Here is a 19,293-nt window from a genome sequence, read left to right as displayed (position 1 = left end):
AAAAGTTGTGCACAAAAGACATACCATAGTCGTGGAAGTAGATTTTATGTCTGTGATGATCTTATATCTGGAAATCATTGTTACAACTTTCTATTAGGTCATTTATTATACTTTACTCAGCTTGCTAATAAAATTCAACATGTAATAGACTTGTCTTTGATAGAATGGCAAGATTACCAGTTTTTATCAATTATCTATTTTTATTAGGTATTTTGTATAAGAAAAAATTAGAAACTGTTAGTTTACAATAAAATATTTAAGGTAATCTGAATGGACACTAAAAAATCATATTATAAATGGAAATAAAATTCCAAAGAGTATTCTTAATATGGTATGGTAAATCTCCTGTCACATCTGATGGAATATAACTATAATCTATATACATGCACCGCACCACAAATGTAGTGTTATGTTATTTGACTCTCATGGTATTAAATTCAAATGTTAAACAAATAAAACTACTAAAATATAGTAGTGACCCGCCCCATAACCTTCCACTGAAATAACAAATAAAAATTTTTGCAATTGATTTTGAGATGTGCTTTCCACATTTCTTTTATAATATGTATGACTGAAAATAAAATCTTCACTATAATTGTACTGAATTTTGCATCGTAAAAGTATACTTGAATTTATAGCATTCTGAATTTATAAAAATGAAAATACTATTTTATATAATTATCATAATCTGCTTCTTACTCATCCCATTTATTTAAGTTCAAGGCAAAATGTTTTCTTTCTATTCGGGATAAATAAAAGAGAAATGTTCGCAGTCATTTCGTTTCACATTTTGTCATGCCATGTTATCTTTCAAACAGATATTTTATACAAACAATAAATGTGTTTGTACGTAGGATTTTGATTTTATTCCAGTTATATTTTTTTATTATATTATATTACTTGGCCTGTTTAAATACAGTACCTAAACAAAAATGGTTATAACAGGCAAAGATTTATTTTGTAATAAAAGTATATCTCTCATAAAAAAAACTCTCAATATCTTGTATTCTATCACTGAATATTCCAAATAATGAAAGTACTCCAATTTACAACTTAAACTTTTAGATATTCACTTTCTGTGTATAACAAAGAGACTCAAAATATTCCATATAATCACTTCACTAGAACTCTAAACCTTGTATATTTCTTAATTTTCAACTAAAATACACAGAACAATTAAAAAAATATTCATTTCAAAATTATAAATGCCCAATAAACTCATTGTGAGTTTCAACCAGAAAGCTTAACAAGGCATCAAATAATAACCTAAAAATTCTTTTCACTTGATGATCTCCACAATGGACTCTTTAAACAACTAAAAGACAATCACATTATTTATAATAAAAAATGGACTAAAAATCAATTGAAACACTTAAACACTGTAACTGAATATACAATTTCTATATAATGTAAGGCCATATTATACACCCAATTATTTCACTCACACTACAGCAATGTCACAATCAAGGCCAAATAAATCATATGTTAGAGACTTCCTTTTATTACGAAAAAATAATGTATAAAATAACAATAACAAATAATTATTACCGAAAACAATACTAAAGTGCGTATTTGGTATAACACGACAAGACTACATTATCGACATTCAGTTCTCTCTCATCAATACAGGAAGTTAATCACATGTCTCCTCTTTGAGTAAAAAAAATAACCACGACAAAGGATCGAGAGCGTGAGAATATTTTTTTTTTCGTTATGAGAACAAGGATTCACATGCATCCGTCCCTATATAGAATACCCAAATAAAAAAAGAACAGACAATTTTCTCACATCGAATGGCGAAATTTAACTGACCTTTGCATGTTGGAGCGCAGCTTCGCGACTGAAGCCAGACGGGACATGACCTATTTTAACTAGGACTAGCTGGATGCGCAGAAACGCATTTTGAGCTAAATAGATCTATCTGGGATTTTGAAAGGATATATGTGAAAACATATACCTACACTAGTAGGATGAGACACTAATTGCGTATCCTGTCTACGATAGCCAGTAAATGTAAATTCTTACCTGTATTTTAAATATGTTCTTGATTATTACATTGGTTTAAGTTTGTGTTTGTTACTGTAACATTATTAAAATAGGTTTGAAATAAAAAAATAATGTACAATGTGTATCAATGTACATTGACTTCAAACACCGTGGTCGGCCATCAACGGTGTTGCCAACTAATGGCAAAATATTTCATTTCACGATTTTTTTAAAAAATTGTTACCATACAATTAAATAAAGAGATTGCTACGCAACTAGCAAGCACTTGGTATAAAGCCTCGTATACATGACTATCAAATACTTTTAAATATATGCGATTCCGCAACAACAGATGTTTAAATTTATAAACTAATAATAACAACGGCAGCTATAATTTGCGTGTAATTAAATTATTGCTCAACACGTAATTAATATTACATTTTTTATGATGAATAGTAACAGTATTATACGAAAGCTATATATTTTTTTGTAATATAAAATTAATATATACATTCTTCTTTTCTATCTGTCAACAAGGTCTATTATTTATTCCTAACATGTTATTGATTTTAAATAAAAATAGGTTAATAACGAAACAAAACGTAAAATTTCATATTTCTATTAAATGTTACCTGCAACTTTTAGTTGTATAGATGAGTAACCTGTAAAATGTTAAAATTGCTGATGGTAATAAATAATGCAGATTTTAGAAGTAAACAATATTATGGATTTCATTTAAATATTATGAGATATGTATGTATCTTGAAACTTCTTGTGCTTAACATTACTAGCAAGATATACGAACCGTAATATATCTTGTGCATTACCTTTTTTTAATAATAATTTTGGTGTCACAGATAGTTATAATATGCCTCTTCCTTAAATTATCAGATTTAAATACATATATATTTACATCTGACTACTAGCGGGAATATTATGAACAGAATTATGGATTATAATAAATAATAACTGAAATCTCTTGTGAAGTATTCTATAAGCGTTTAAATCTTAACATGTTTGCCATTTGACAGAGATGTATCCCCAAATTGTCTCTTATCTCTCTCTAATAGTGACATGAAAATTAAACAATTGACGCCATTGAGGATACTATTATTTTTTTGACATTTAGCATTACAACAACTAGAACTAAAGCATACCAATTTAATTTCTAATATACCATTTATGTATACAAGAAAAAACACCGTTGTATCGTAATCTTTAATCAATAAACATTAATCAAATCGATTTTTAAATTTCTTAACGAAAGCGCCATCTATTAATCACACCCTACAACTTTTTGTAGCTATAATAAGTCATTCGAGAATGCCATGAATTTCGTTTTTCGTCTTAAACGATTAAAAACTTTGCAAACTCACCAAGTGTAATATTAATTGCTGATAAATCCTATTTTTCTTAGAAAAGCATCCCGTGATTCCCATTAACAAAGATTTTTTTTTATATTATATGGATTTTATATCATTTATACTATGTGAATTTTATATTATATTTTGATACATATAATAAAAAAATATGTTCGTACATTACATTATTTAATCGAAGTACAAAATCCATCCATCCATATCGCAATGGTAAAAAATAAACATTTTTTTACCATTGCGATAGTAAATCGAAATCCGTGAGTCTTTGCATAACAAATCCACGTTTCTTCATTTTCTTCTTCTCTTTGTCTTTTTCAAAGTCCATTACCATTTCCATTTTCTTTATTTTCTTGGAATCTGTTTCCTTGTTTTTATCTAATTCGCATTCTATATCAAATGGACATTTATCAGCTGGATAAATTGGCATCATTATAATTGGAACATAATTTGATTTACCTCCATGTTTCTGCAAGAGTAATGAGTCAATTTTTAAAATAGGAATTCCTTGAATGTGTTAATAAAAATTAAACGAACACTGCAAGCTGAGTTTTTACTTGGCTATCTACAGTACATTGACAGCAATAACTCTGAGCTGCCGATACTGCCTTTGAATTGACCAGATATTGTACAACAGCTTTTAATCTTTCTTCATCCAAATTGTCGGGCTTACAATTCTCCCATTTTCCCTCCGGATTCATTTGCACTAAAACTGGAGCTGACATATCTAAAACATCGAATCCAGACCTTGCCAAAGGTCTGCATGAAAAAAACTGGTTAATATAAATTTTCTAAAGAAATTACAAAATCGACAAAATAATTTTAAACATTGTTAGAAATCTTTCTAGTTTTTTCATACTTTCTGTTTAGTTACGGGTTACTAAATTATCCTTTTTAACAACTGATTCAGAAATAGAATATATATATATATATAAATCATCTTTTACAGACGTTTCTAAATTACACTTCTTTATTTTAGAGATTAGTTACTATCTATAAAATAGACGATTCTAGTCAGAGGATTATTATTACATAATTATACTAGCTGTACCTACCTTCGAATACAACTAGCTGCGACTTCGTCCATGTGGAATTTAACTTTATTTTTCTAATGAAAGAAATTTTCTCAAATAAAAGTAGCCTAAGTTCGTCCGTCTTACTTAATAATTAATCCCGTCAAAATCGGCCCAGTCATTTCAGAGATTAGCCGGAACAAACAGAGAGACAAATTGACAAAAATTGTAAAAGAAAGTAAATAATACTTACATCATAATTAATATATTTACACTTTAGCAAGTCTCGGCGATAGTGCTTTTTCAGTCATTACTGTAATTTTATATACTTGGAACCAATTTTTCTTGATTTTAAGGTTTTTCTAACATAAAAGATTTTGACACATAGTTTGATAAATTGGGACTTGTCATTTTTGAACGAAGAACGTTAAAAAAAAGTTTGAACATAATTCTTATAAATTATAGGTACACCAGTGAGCAATTTATGTATATTGCGTTAGTAAGCAACTTCTAAATTGAGACAAATAAGCGTTGAATTACAGATTCACTGCTGTATTTATGTAAATTACTTTGGTGCTGTGAACTACTATAACTTCAGTACATACGTAGGTGGTATCTGAATATAATTAGTGCTTCAACACTATCGTCAAAGTTCCTAGAGGATATTTTTGCGCTAGTTCGTTACCCTAATTTAAAATGCGCATAATACAACCTAAAAGGCCAGGTTACATAGGCAGATCCCATTTTTATCTGTGAATTCGTAGTAGGCGTAAAGCAATTCGTAGCACTCCGATTTAGTATACCTAAACTTCCTACACAGATGTGGATTTCATAATATATCGCAAAGTACAATAACAAAAAAATTTTTACACATCTATCACATTTTGTATCCAAAGAAACTAGGTATTACAAAATTTTATTTTTTTTAATGCATCTTTGTACTGAATTACAATTTTCAAACATTGCGAATGCAAGTGCGGCTGCGTATACCTAGCGTCGATATTTGAGATTTCTGCAAATATTGTTTCAATTTGCCGCCCTGTATCTATGGTTCATTTGACGACTGACATGACGCGCAAGTCACTCTTTTTTTATTTTCTTATATTGTTGAGACCAATCCATGAATGATGTTTGAGAATATGTTACAAAAATTATTTTTAATTTTAAAAATTAGGACATATTTAGTTTTACTTTGATATTCGCAAAGTTTGTAATTCGATTAATTGATTGTATTATTATTACTTATTATATAAGATATACATTAAAAATAATTACAAGAGAAATTTTGGAAGAAAAATGATTTAATAACCTTTTGGTTTAAATAATAATCTGAACGAATTAAATACTATTTTTAGGCACGTAGGTACTAATTAAAACTGATACTTAGGGAAAATTTTATTTATTTTTATAAGTAGTTATCATTTGAAGGAAACAATAAAATTTTAGATTTAACAAATCATTTGACTACCACTGAGACAATAAATCAAAATCGGTATGCCGACTGAGTAGCCATGGCTTAGGTTTGTTTAGTGGTCCCCCACCTTGCTTTAGTTCGCCTCCTTTATCTTTTTTAGGTTTCTTACATGAGTGCCAAATGAATCTGAAAAAAAATATACAATTCAAACAATTCTTATTTGACATTTAACATTAGCTTTTTGCTAATGTAATACCCTCTATCTGAAATTGAACAAAAATAAGTTCATGTGTAATTACTATTTCCTTTATCACAACACAGATGGCGCTTCTAATATTGCGGTATAAATTCATTTCTGAGACATTTAACAGAGGGCGCTGTTAGAAAACATTTTGGTATTTAATTCTTACTCACAAGATGGCGATACTAGTCAAATCACAGCTAAACTAATATCTAAAAATACCTGGGCGTTCTTATTTCTTGTTCGTGAGAAGGACACTTGAATTCCCAATCAGGCAGTCGAAGAATATAAATCACCTCCTCATCTTCCTCAGCCTCCTTCCGTTTCTCCGCCTCGGTTTTAGCATATGGCTATTAATACCAATAAATTAATATTACAAAGACTATCAGTGTTATTCATAAAACTTAAGAAGCCTTTATAAGCCCACTATAACAGTGCTATAAAGGCTTTATAAAAATCTCTATTTATAAACGCTCTATAAAGCTCTTATAACTGTTCATTAGCAATCAGTTCTATAAACCCTCTATAAACCTATGATAAACCTCTGATAGTGAAAAACGTTATTCATAAACGCTCTATAGCGGTCCGATAAAGTCAAAACGTCAAATAGCGAGCCTATAAAGTTAACAGAGCCGACTCCCTACTTTAGCGGCATTTTAACCTAAAAATTGTGAAATAATTATTCCGTTAATTAATAAAATGGAAGCAATTACGACCATTTCTACAATTAATTTAATTGATATGTCAAGAATACGTCAAAAAAAAACATTTAAAAAAAAAGTCAATCCATTTCTTTTACCAGATAAGTGCTTTAAATATAAATACCGATTCAATAAAAGTACTGCTCGATATATAATTTCCTTGGTATACGATCAACTAAAACAAGATCCCAGAGGTGGTGCCGTTTCTCCAGAGTTGCAAGTGTTAACTGCTTTGAGGTGTTGGGGACGAAGAGAGGTAAGTTTTTTTTACAATACATTCATCAATCATATATTTTTATATATATATAGGATAATGTAAGTTTTTATATGTAAGTTTTCATACAATTCAAACTCATAATTAATCTTGATATCTTTCATTTCATAGGTTCAGGATGATTGTGCTGATCTTCATGGACTCAGTCAACCCACAGTTAGTAGGATATGTAGTAGGGTGGCAAAGGCAATTGCTCAGCTTGCTTCCACTTTTATAAAAATGCCAGAAACTGTCACAGAGGAACGGTCTTGTATGACAAATTTTGAAAGTCTGGCTGGTTTTCCAGGGGTTACAGGGGCTATAGACTGTACCCATATTAAAATTAAAAAAACAGGTGGTGATGCAGCCCAATATTACATAAATAGGAAAGGATATTATTCTTTGAATGTGCAGGTGATAAAATTATGTATTATGTGTAAAACATATCTATATTGTTTGATTAACTAATTATCATTACATAGTATAAAACAAAGTCACATTAAAACTATACAATGCATGTTGAAGGGGGGTTATAATAGATTCAAGAGGAAGGTTTATATATATATATATATATATGTACTAGTAATGTATAAAGTACTTAATTATTTTGATTTTAGGTTGTCTGTGATGCAAAACTTGTAATAAGAGATGTTGTAGCAAGATGGAGGGGCAGTACTCATGACAGTAGAATATTTACTGAGTCAATTATAAAAGAAAGGTTTAATAATGGTCACTTTAGAGGATGTTTACTCGGTGACTCAGGGTATCCACTTCTGCCCTACCTTTTTACACCAATTTTGCATCCTGTATGTAGAAAGGAAGAAAGGTATAACTCTGCCCATATCAAAACACGGAATAGTGTGGAAAGATGTTTTGGAGTGTGGAAACAGAGATTCCAATGTTTACTACATGGATTAAGTGTATCGCTGGAAAATGGAAAGGCAGTTATAGTGGCTTTAGCTGTGCTCCACAATATCGCTATGAGTAGGAATGACGATATATTAGGTAATTCTTTTAATGAAACACTACTTTATTTATTTCAATATTATTTAATAAACACAATTTTTACAAAAAATTTACAATACAAGTTTTTGTACAAACACTAATTTGTTTACTATATTTGATTATCAACTTCAGTGCATTCATAATTTGCACTGTTACACAATTATTACAACTAGCGGTTGCCTGTGACTTCATATGAAAATGTATTTTTGTAAAAATCTTCCAGAATTAATTATTTTTGAAGCCTCACAGGTCTGCTATGAATATGTAACTTTCAAACTATTTATCCAGATTATGTGTAAAGGACAAAGTTTTAATGTAGTTTATACATTGTTGTTATTTATATCTTCTGATATATGATGCAGTCACAGTCATCCATTGAATATAGTTATACAGACATGTTTCTAATCCTTGTTGTTTAAGCTGTATTTTGATAAGTATCAATACATTATATTTTTCAATAAATTATGGGCCTGTAAAGTAATAATATTATTAATTTCAGAATATGAGAATCTTGAAGAGGTTACCATTCAATCACAACATCAAATTGATGAAGGAATGGGCAATGGTGCTGTAAGAAGACACTCTCGATATATTTTGGATACATTTATACAAAATAATTTTTAATAAAATAAATTATGTTAATTTACTTTGTTTACTATATTTTATATTTAACTTGTTACAAGTTGTCTACATACTTGGATTGTTTTTCTTTCTAGAAAATATCAATTTTTGTTGGAGAATTTCATACTCCAAGTCTAAATTTCTTGCTTTCTTTCTTTCATTATCCATTTGTATATTATGTAATTCATTTTTGTTCTTGATCTCTGTATCAGCTATTTTTTGTATATAATTGTTTGTATTTGTGAGCTGTATAATAAAAAAAAAACAATTATTTAATTATAAAAAATATTTGTATTTTATGGTGTATAAATTTATTTGGGTACCTTTCTTTTTTTATTATATTTCTTTCCTTCATTTGAAATATATTCTTTTGTGCTGCCACTTTGAGACTACAAAAGAAATAACAAAATTTATGTATATTAAACACCATATTATACCAACCAATTTAATCAATCATATCAAACATCTCTTTATAATCTTTGGTCCCAGTCATTTAGCACACAAAAATATATTTAAAAGTTCTATATTACTTACATTTTCAATAATTTCATCAATCTCCAAAATAATTTCTGGCATCTCCGGTGCTTTTTCATTCAGTTTTGGTTCTCTAGGTTTGTCTGGAATCTTTTAATTACAACATGTACTTTTATAAAAATAATATATATATGTTATATAATATACATTATGCTGAGTTCATTGATGTCATGATATAATAGATACTACTTATTATATATTACTTACAGCGCTAACAGGTACATCTATTTCATTTATCTGAAATATGAACACAATGATTAATGAACCTACACTTACTACCTTTACTTTTTATATTATATGCAATGAAAAAATAAAAAATAGGTTACATGATCATCTGGAATTCCTGTTTTAGCGTCAGAGTCATATAGATTGGTGTCCACGTAAAACTCCTGCGGTAACCATGCCAATATGTCTGTACTGTCCACTGGAACAGTCACAGTAGGTGGTCCTCCACCAGTTTTATTCAGAGATCGCCTCTGGTCTGCTAAATTTTTCTTTTTACTTACTTTGATGACTCCCCACTGAGTTTTTATTTGTTGCAATGTGCGTCTGCTACCTTTGCACATTGCATTAAAACTGAAAAATATATTGAAGTGTAAGTACATGAGCAATAACAATTCACATATAAAATTATACTAAGCATGCAAGTTACTCTAATCTACGGGCTAGCTTCTACAAATAATAAATAACCTATCCATAACTTCCAGCCATCCTTTCTTTTTACAGTTGTTGGTATTCGTATCCGTATTCTTATTCTCTAGTACGGCGACACGATCGCGGATCAATTCCAACAATAAATTCTATCAAAAATAAGGTATGCATTAAATGAATGTAATAAAAAGTTAAAACAAGTGAAATTCAAAGTCGTACATAAAAAATAATTTACTTGATCCAAAACTGGACAAAAATAACAAATATTGATAAGTAAACACAATCTTACCTTGTCGTCTTCCAACCAATTTTCGCTTCGTGCTCTCTTTTGTTTATCCATTTTAAAATTTACTAGACAATGAAAATCCGTAATATGTAATAAATCCGTTAATTCTAATTCTAACGAATTGTAACTATATTAAAACAATCGTAAATTATAACATGCAATTTTAAATAAAACAATCGTTTTGACAGAACCAGTGTTGCCAACGATGTTTTATTGAATCCACTATATAGCAAAGAAACCTCGAGTTTTACAAAATATTTAAATCAATATTAATGAATTAATAAAACTACTTGAAACCATTATATTAAAAATTTGCTTAAAAATACATGCATATTTAAACCAAAAATCATTGTAATATTTAAAAACTATGTAAAAATACTTCTATCTTCCCTTAACTTTATTAAATAGAAATACAATTACAATAATAAAATACAATTTTATATATATTCAATAGGAAAATGTATAAAAATGTATTAATTTACATAATTTGTTCAATACTGGAGGAGTTAATTCTGCTAGATTGTGGTGAAGCAACTAAAATAGCAACACTGATTACGTCACCTGCGTATATGGTAAAACAGTCCAACGTCAAGATTGCAACATAATGATAAAAACAGTCCTATAAACCTCTATTAGTTAGCGAGGCTTTATAATAGGTTTATGAATAACGCACTTCTATAAACCTTCAATAGCGCTAATGAATGTTTTAACTAATGAGCTCTATAAACCTTCAATAAGTTTTTTTATGAATCAATATTACAAATTACAAAAATAGGTTATTTTTTTAATGAAATCCTGACAACACAAAAAAGAAATGGAATTCGGAATGTGTGAGATTCGAAATGAAGGTCGGCCCATAGAGTTCCTATATGGATCAGCCACTGAAATATTAGGTATATATGTACCATATCTTTAAATAGTTTATAGTATGTACTAACTAGACAGTGAAAGGTTTCTCTGTCTACATTACTTGCCGAATTCCTATTATAACCGTATTGCGGTTTTATTAAGCGTGCATAGAAAATGCTCAATTCTATTTTATTATTTTCGGCATACTTTATTTATTGAAAGGGTTGTTAGTAATTGGTCCCCTTATAATTTACCAGGTTTACCTATTCCTGGTGAATAGAACATGATAAGCATGAAAACATGGGACCTCGCCTGAGACCTTTCGATATCATTTCGTTTTACAGCAGAATTAATTAACTAATAAAAAATAACTGTGAGGATCGTTATGACAGATGTGATAGACAGAGGAATTGCCAATCGTCGCCGTAGAGACTTCGTGGTAAAATCACATTGCATGTCCACATTTCTTTAGGTTTATCTAAATTAGAGTATAACTGGGCGATTCTAATGTAGTATTTATATTTTTTCTTGTCGGCCATATTTGATCTTAAACCTTTTGGTGGTTAGCCAGGGTTTTAAACCTCTAGTTGAGAGCAACCTAAATTAGAGGTTATTTGAAAATTCAGAGACAGTAGGAAATATAAACAAGAAACCGAGTCGTCAATCAAGTCAGTCAGGCATAATAAGAACATTTTCCTTACAAAGACACTAGGCGCTGAGATTGCCTCGCTAGGGTCCAGGAACCCGTCCAATATCTGTTGATTAATCTTATACTTCCTAGCCAAGTTGAAATTCTTTGAGTCTTCTTGAGTCATAGGAAACGTAATCAGTGGCCGTCTGTAACAAATAACATGTTAGTTTTTATACTTCTTTGGATAAAAGGATCTGTAAATTAAGTCCCTTTTATACAATTTAATAAAAGGGACTTAATTTACAGATCTTGAAGGTTTTAACTACATATAGGTACCTAATCATATATCTATGCAATATATCATCGAATGTACTATGCAGTTAAAACTCTCACAACAATAGGTTCATTTTGTAACAGTATTAATTTGATTATTTATTCATTAAATTTCATAGAAAAATATGCGGCGAAAATGGCTAAAACTAAAGATTTAGTTGTTCTGTTCTACTGTTTAGTTGTTCTGTTAATTAATTATTATTCGTCAATTCTATGAATAATTTTTGTTCGATGTTTCAAATATTTTCTTACCTAAAATCTTATCCTGAAAATAACAAATATTCAGAATTAGGTGTAGTCACTTCATATGATGTAAATTCACCTGAAGGGATCCAAGTATAGAGATCGCTGTGGCAGCTTGAAGTGTTTCTTTATGTAATCCTCGTCGAGGAGTTGGAAGCCACTCTGAGCGGAGGTGCCGGCTGACATGGGTCGAGGTTTGCCGGCACCTGCCTGGTCGGGGAGGCGGGCGTCATCACGAGGCACCAGGCAAATCAGAGGCAAGCTGGATTTAGGGCTGTTACTAGCGCCATTACACGTACAACAACTGTCGATAATTATTATTTGTTAATATGCTATGTACTAATCAAATATCAAACAACACATGTTTAATCTGATCAAGATATAGGCTATCCCCAGTACCGTCGGAAGGAATGTGGATTAATAACCCCATGCTGGCAATGTACCATGTCAGGTCGACCAAGCTATTCCTGCTGGAAAACATCAAGTTAAATTCCTAGTGAATTTGCGAAGGGGAATGTGATCTCATCTTATCATCCTACACTGGTATCCCGCTAGAGTATACCGTTAGGATAGTCGAATGCACCATTCTATTATTATCCATTAAAAAAAAATACCGGCAGTCATTTCTTTAGGTTTTTAAATATCTTTCATAAACCCACTCTTGCCCATATTTTTATAATCATATATTTAATTACAAGTACAATAAACTTGCATGTTACACAACAACATCAAACTATTTTATTAAAAAATATATCGAACGAATCGACATTTATACATAGCATACACAAAGAGTAGAGTATAATATTGGAATATTATGAATTTGAAGTTGCTCGATAAAATCGTGAGCTTTTATGCATTTTAATTAAGAAATGTCGGGCATACCGTTGAGAACACTGTTCAGGCGTTTTGCAAAATTCGACGAAATTGCAATAAAACAGAGCTGCATTTCTAACTATACGTCCTATATTTCATAAGCTCATATAATTCCTGTTAAATCTCATCAAATCTCACTCAAAAGCAAAGAAAGCTTAATGAAAAACGGTTTAATAACGATTTTAATTACGAAAACGCTTGAACATTCCTCTATGTTACCATACAGCGGATGGTAAATATTAGCTCATTTGATGTAGTGTGGTGCACTATAAATATTCGCGAATATCATGAAATACATTGCAACTCCCGTTACCACGAAATTCATTGCTATTTCAGAGGATTGAGGTGACGTGCCTTTAATTTTCATTGCCTAATGTCATATATCGTACAGGATTTCTTTCTGAATGCGGGCTTAGTAGTCTAGTCGATTTAGTACACAGCTTTACTTTCGATGGTCTCGGATTCGATCGCTCGTGTTACAGATATAAGTGTATAAGGGACATTTGGGACTAGATGGCGTTGTGTTAAAAAAGGCGTTCCATAAGCTTCCCTTCATTTATTATTTCACACAAGTATATCTTGTCACGCGTATCGTATGAAATAATAAATTAATACGAATATTTATATTACTTACATTCAAACCTATGTCACAGGAATACTAATAATATATATATATATAAACAAAGTAGTCCATCATTATGGATTTAGTATAAGGTCCCTTAGTTGAATATTGTCATTTAAACGAAACATGTATAACGAATCTGTTTTAATAGAGGAAAATATTTTGCAACTTCTTAAAAATCTGTTGCAAAATATTATACAAAGAATCTTACAAACATTGCAAGATAAATAAAGGTTTGTAAAAATAGCGGAAAGTCACATTTCACCGTGTGCGATGAAAAATGATATTAAAAGCTGAAATATGACATAGTAGTCCCTGTGAGATCGGCTTTGATAGAAATTTCATAAAGCATAGATGTCGTACATAGCATCTTTGCTTTGAAGAGAACTTGTGCAAGCATGAATACGCTGCCTGCTACCTCGCAATAATATTGTAGAGGCAAATACTACGACTAAAGTACGAGTATATTTAGATACGGGCAGCGAAACTTATACCTACTAAATACACACTACATTCTTATTATTTATTACCAATGTATATGTCTATGCCTACTTTAAACAGAAATAATTAATATGATAGTCATATTGCACGTAATAAATATTAGTTTTGTTTTTTAATATATTGCTATTATCCATATTGAAGACATTTTCGGTACAATCTTATAACAGTTTTATAAATTGAGTACCAAACATAGTTGTTTGTAATAATGTCTACACATGTCTCGCAAAACTCTAGGTTTTCGATGCTAATATAACATTTTATCATATCTGTCCTTTCAATATTATTAAATAAATTATTGCCTCGTGTACCGTCTATCTATTTGCTACATTATAATTATTCACCTAAAGACTCCTAAGCGTTAATTAAGAAACCGCCTTTTAGATCTCTTTGTTCTCCAGATATGTTATTTGCAAGTTTGTGTAATTAAATATTAATACCGTCTTAATGTACAAAACTTTTTCATTGATGTTATATAAAATAAATAACAGTTTCCTAGAAAACAATCTGTTAAAAAAGTAAACCATATTTTATTTGTCCAGGGAATAAAGCTAATTTAAGGTATATAGGCTGCTATTGGGCCGTCTCATAATATTCTTTTTAGCTTCTATTCTTTGTTAAATTGGAAGTGAAAAAGTAGTAGGTACTGTTTCGGATTTAATTAATCTATCTGATCATTTATATGTAATCTAAGTAACAATAATTATAAATAGATAAAGACAGAACTTTGTAATAAGAATACACCTCTAGATCCACTGCACTAATATTAGAAATTCCTTCAGTTTTTAATTGGTACCTACTTTATTCCAGATATTTTTACGTTACTACATAAAAAAATCACCAAGTTACAAGCACCCGGGAAATATCAATGCTCGCATTAATAAGTGAAACATTTGTTAAAGCCTTATTAATTTAACATTTTAAAGCTTTTGTATACATACCTTGCCATTTTGAATGCAGCTGAGCTTCCAGATTAATGAATTACTTAATTCATAACAATGGTGGGTACCATTTTTTTAATTTGGTTTATTTTTCCCCAAAATTTTACATGTTTATTTTACATATATGACAATGGTAGTGATATTGATTTGACGTGTAAGTTTGTTTTTTAATTAAAATATTTTGAATAGTCTTCTTGGCCACGACTTGTTTTTTTTATCTATTTTGTGGACTGTCAAACTAAGGAAGGTTTTACTTGGATATATTTTATGTTTTATGGTGCAGTTTTCAAGCATAATGTAAAATCTGTTTACTAAAAATTGCGATATCGCATGATATTCATCCCAATTGTCAGTGTGCAATTAAAGTCAAACAACATTTTTACGATTTTGCTATATCTATTTAAAGAAATATAAGTAAAAATAGCGGAACCAGAATGTGAAATGTCAAGAACGATCATAACTCCAGGGGAACATAGCTTTAAAGGTTTGAACGCATATTGGACGTAGAAATCTGTGTGATCTAAATTCCTTACTGCATGGCATAGAAAATACCAACAGAAGACGGTAAGCTCGATTCTAGCCACGTTGGATTCAACGATATCAAATGTTTGTTGATAATTCATAACTTTGACATCTTGAATTGGTATGTTCGTGAGGTTAGAAATTAAATATTTTTTTTATTAATAGGTAGTATTTATTCATTGTACAATTAATATATCGCCGGCCTCGGTAGTCTAGCGGTTTAGAACACCGCTTTACTTCCGATAGTCACGGGTTCGATTCTCGCACGAGTATGATTGTTTGGATCAGTCTGGGTGTTTTATATGTATACTACATATGTATTTACTATACAAAAAAATACATTTTTATATCAGTTGTCCATGGTGGTACCTTTAACATTAGCTCTGCTTATGCTGCCATGTTGTCCCACGACTATATGGCGCTGGGTTAATTGTCCAGGGTTATTTATTTACTCATTTACATAATCATATATATGTATATATATATATCGCAAAAATTCGTATATATCTATGAAATGGAGTATCGTGGCTCAAAGGTTTACTATCAGACTTTAACCCTAAAGTTAGTTCGTTAGTCGTTAGTTCAAATCTAGAAACACTTGTCCATTTATATTTCTGACTAATTCTGCTGCCAACTGTTCCGGTCGTCAACATTTCGATGTTTGACAACATCTTTGACGACCAAATTTGGGATAACAATCGTGAAGTATATTATGATTATTTATTAATTAAATTTCTATTCGAGCAACGGTGTGTTAGTACTTTGTTCTTGTGTTTAGTTATTGTGTCTCAGGACTCAATCCTCTGGAATGGCAATGCACGAGTGGTATCACGGGCGTCACATGATGACATGATGTCCGTAGCGCTATTTAAGCATGTAGACATCTGTTACCATATACCATCAGTAGACCTATTCTGTAAGCATGACTTACGAATTCGAAAGCGGAATACGCGGTGAGAATGTCTGTATATTGGTATTCTGTAAAACTCGATAGTGCCACACGCTCAAGAGTAGGATAGAGGAAAAACAGTCATTAGTGATTTATTTTAAACTCGTTAGCTCATTAGGAACCTTATATTTGACAAGTGGATATGAGTGCCTTGAGTGAAGCAATAATAAAACGCTTACAGAATACCAATACAGGTGGACAAAAGCTCATTAGGATAAAAAAAAACACTTTTTAATCAATTTGTTCAAAAAAAGGATTGCAATTGAGTTACATATTCCGACCCCCTGACAAAACTGGGAAGTGAAGATAGTTTCAGATTAACCCCGTGAAATAATGAACCAAGCCGTCGGGCATCTATAGATAGATAGATAATCTCAAAGACCGGCACGTGTCTAACACGTGGCTCCAAGTTTACTAGAGATGGCTCTTATGTTTCAGGTCATTAGATTCAAATTCTTAATTCCCTTGGTAAAGAACGAGCTTGTTATTTGTCCTAAACAACCTTTGATACTATAATCAAATATGACATATTTGTAATACGTTTTACGGCGTTATTGCTTTTCAACCGACTTCAAAACATTGAAGTACATAATTTTACGCTATTCTAATATAGTATCATAACTTTGATGCTGTTATAATTTACATAAACCACTTTGATGATTTTTTAAATAAATCTTATTACCATTATAAATGCGAAAGTTTGTGACTAAAGTTGGATAGATGCATGGATGGATGTATGTTCCTCTTTCATGCAAAAACTACTGAACTGATTTTGCTGAAACTTTACAGTAATATGGCTTACATAGTATAATAACACATAGGCTATAAATTTCATACGTTAGTTAACCTAAACATTTGTGTTAATTTACATATTTGACTCTCTAGTAACGGAAACACTCATAACAAAAATATCCTTTAACGCTGGATGGGTCAAATGAAATAAAATAAAAAATCATTTAATCATATAAGAAATTTAGCCGCTTCATGTTTTTATATTAATATTTTTTCTCTGTATACCGTACAGTTCAGTTTATATATATTCAATTAAGAAGAACTCGACCGGTTTCTTTTTTTAAAAGCCAATTAATTCATTACTAGTCTTTACTTATACGGGATTTTCATATAGGCACCCAGCCTATATGAAAATCCCGTACCAATTACACGTTGTATTAAAATAATTATACCGAACGAAATGAGGGCATAATAATTGTGGCATTCACATCTGGTACTGCCTTTGACTTTCTTATCGGGGATATCATTCGAGAAGATATATTTTTTCCATACGATCTCTTGTTCGCTAAGTAGTAAATAGTTCAAAAAATAATTCGCTATTCCCAACTATAAAATGATACTAACATTAAGCAATTTATTTTTATTTACATAAGAATTTAAGTCTGAGTGGAGGAACAGAATAATGTAGGAATTATTCGAATGTAAAATAGAATGAAAGGAAAGAGGTGAAAATGTGAAAACTTTTTGAACAATTTCCGTCGTAGACCTAGATATCTAATAGAAAGGAATATAAAAATAAATATAATATGACACAACAATGTATAAAATGTAAAATATAATCTTCATTTAATACACGAATATACGTATTTAAAAAAGATTATAAAAATAAATAAAACGTAAGAATAATATATTGTTATGAGTTCACTATTTTTTTCATTACAAGTAGGTACAATTATTAGGAATACATATTTTTAAAAATATAGTTTTTTTTAATGTAATAGTAATGGTAAGTACGCTGACAGTCTATTAGAATGGTAATTCTCGCTTATATATACATATATATATACATGCAACTGTAACAGTAGGTGTCACCAACAATAATAAAAGTACTCATGCATTGACAGTATGCAGGACTATGCTATACATTCATACTTTAGAATTTTCCTACAATATGTCATTTTTTAAACCGGAACGAAGCAAGCTGCATGACGGCTGGAATAGATGAGCAAATTTTTTTATTTTAATTTGGTCGAGTAATTACTAGTTTATAATAGCTATCTACAAATATACGATAATTTTATTTCTCAAATTAGGTGGTTTATTTATATTGGTTTGGTGAATGCCTTATTACTTATCGAAAGTTTTTTACATTTAAATAGGTATGTCTATTAGTTACTTAATCAAACTCTGTTTAGTTGGACGCTATGCGAGTTGTAGAGTATTATTTATTTACATATTAAGTGAAAGTGTGAATGCGTTAGTTAATGTTTATGAGAAATCGTTAACTCTGCTCTATAAGTGTAACATTAAAGAGATCTTTATACTATGAAATTAAAAGTTACTAATAATATCCACAGTATAATTAACGCGCAATGTTTTAAAATAAAAAATAAATTTTCCAATATTATGCGACCGCAATGTCGGTTACTAGCTAGTCTAAATGTTCAATTATTAATTGAAATTTCAATTGATTTACTGACTTTCCTATAATAATGAATAACCAATAGATAAATAAATAAATAGCATTGTAGGTGTCTAAAAATTGTAAACTCTATGTATATTATCATCGCCTTGTCACAATTTGTTTACAATGTCTCGGAAACCGCGACACCTGTTGGCAGCTATACAAATAACGATCAAACTCTTATCATACTTACCTGTTATCCCCCAACAGTGTTTCATTCTAGTACCTCTTCAAAGTTGCGTTATTCGAATGTCTGCCGACTTTGTAATGTTCTTCAAAATACTCTAATGTGATTGCGTTCATTTTATTATCGTGATATTTATGGTTTCATTCTA

The 19,293-nt window shown here is 30.3% G+C and overlaps 3 protein-coding genes and 1 long non-coding RNA gene across 4 annotated transcripts; 1 reads left to right on the top strand and 3 right to left on the bottom strand.

Moving 5' to 3' along the window:
* Positions 1 to 3,519: 3,519 nt before the first annotated feature.
* LOC131853114 (uncharacterized) lies at positions 3,520 to 4,686 on the bottom strand. Its single transcript, XM_059203929.1, has 3 exons — positions 4,649 to 4,686; positions 3,920 to 4,121; positions 3,520 to 3,831 (listed from the first exon to the last, which is right to left on the bottom strand). Exons 1-3 carry the CDS (start codon positions 4,684 to 4,686, stop codon positions 3,595 to 3,597), a joined length of 477 nt encoding a protein of 158 aa, XP_059059912.1. The 3' UTR covers positions 3,520 to 3,594.
* A 1,079-nt stretch (positions 4,687 to 5,765) lies between these two features.
* LOC131853135 (uncharacterized) lies at positions 5,766 to 15,235 on the bottom strand. The gene is made up of 5 exons (XM_059203958.1): positions 15,072 to 15,235; positions 12,217 to 12,441; positions 11,632 to 11,767; positions 6,253 to 6,380; positions 5,766 to 5,975 (listed from the first exon to the last, which is right to left on the bottom strand). Exons 1-5 carry the CDS (start codon positions 15,077 to 15,079, stop codon positions 5,840 to 5,842), a joined length of 633 nt encoding a protein of 210 aa, XP_059059941.1. The 5' UTR covers positions 15,080 to 15,235; the 3' UTR covers positions 5,766 to 5,839.
* LOC131853131 (putative nuclease HARBI1) lies at positions 6,697 to 8,633 on the top strand. The gene is made up of 4 exons (XM_059203951.1): positions 6,697 to 6,987; positions 7,117 to 7,398; positions 7,602 to 7,989; positions 8,489 to 8,633. The coding sequence occupies exons 1-4, from the start codon at positions 6,730 to 6,732 to the stop codon at positions 8,611 to 8,613; spliced, it is 1,053 nt and encodes a 350-aa protein (XP_059059934.1). The 5' UTR covers positions 6,697 to 6,729; the 3' UTR covers positions 8,614 to 8,633.
* Positions 9,335 to 10,362, bottom strand: LOC131853137 (uncharacterized). Its single transcript, XR_009357975.1, has 3 exons — positions 10,085 to 10,362; positions 9,471 to 9,720; positions 9,335 to 9,381 (listed from the first exon to the last, which is right to left on the bottom strand). It is a non-coding gene; the product is annotated as an uncharacterized LOC131853137 (long non-coding RNA).
* Positions 15,236 to 19,293: the final 4,058 nt, after the last annotated feature.

Source organism: Achroia grisella, unplaced genomic scaffold (assembly GCF_030625045.1).
Source record: "Achroia grisella isolate CSIRO2021 unplaced genomic scaffold, CSIRO_AGI_Agris_v1 utg874, whole genome shotgun sequence".
Taxonomy (NCBI): Eukaryota; Metazoa; Arthropoda; class Insecta; order Lepidoptera; family Pyralidae; genus Achroia; species Achroia grisella.
The sequence above is the reverse complement of the archived record's forward strand: the minus strand, read 5'-3'. Positions and strand labels throughout refer to the sequence as shown.

Excerpts from the sequence above, each read along its gene's own strand:
- LOC131853114 (XM_059203929.1), bottom strand. The coding sequence starts at position 4,686 with ATGACTGAAAAAGCACTATCGCCGAGACTTGCTAAAGT. Across the intron at positions 4,122-4,648 it reads TCGCCGAGACTTGCTAAAGT|ACCTTTGGCAAGGTCTGGAT; the intron begins GTAAATATATTA and ends TTTTTCATGCAG. Across the intron at positions 3,832-3,919 it reads AATGTACTGTAGATAGCCAA|AAACATGGAGGTAAATCAAA; the intron begins GTAAAAACTCAG and ends TTACTCTTGCAG.
- LOC131853131 (XM_059203951.1), top strand. The coding sequence starts at position 6,730 with ATGGAAGCAATTACGACCATTTCTACAATTAATTTAATTGATATGTCA. Across the intron at positions 6,988-7,116 it reads GGTGTTGGGGACGAAGAGAG|GTTCAGGATGATTGTGCTGA; the intron begins GTAAGTTTTTTT and ends TTCATTTCATAG. Across the intron at positions 7,990-8,488 it reads TAGGAATGACGATATATTAG|AATATGAGAATCTTGAAGAG; the intron begins GTAATTCTTTTA and ends TATTAATTTCAG.
- LOC131853135 (XM_059203958.1), bottom strand. Across the intron at positions 11,768-12,216 it reads CTATACTTGGATCCCTTCAG|ACGGCCACTGATTACGTTTC; the intron begins GTGAATTTACAT and ends TATTTGTTACAG. Across the intron at positions 5,976-6,252 it reads CAAGAAATAAGAACGCCCAG|ATTCATTTGGCACTCATGTA; the intron begins GTATTTTTAGAT and ends ATTTTTTTTCAG.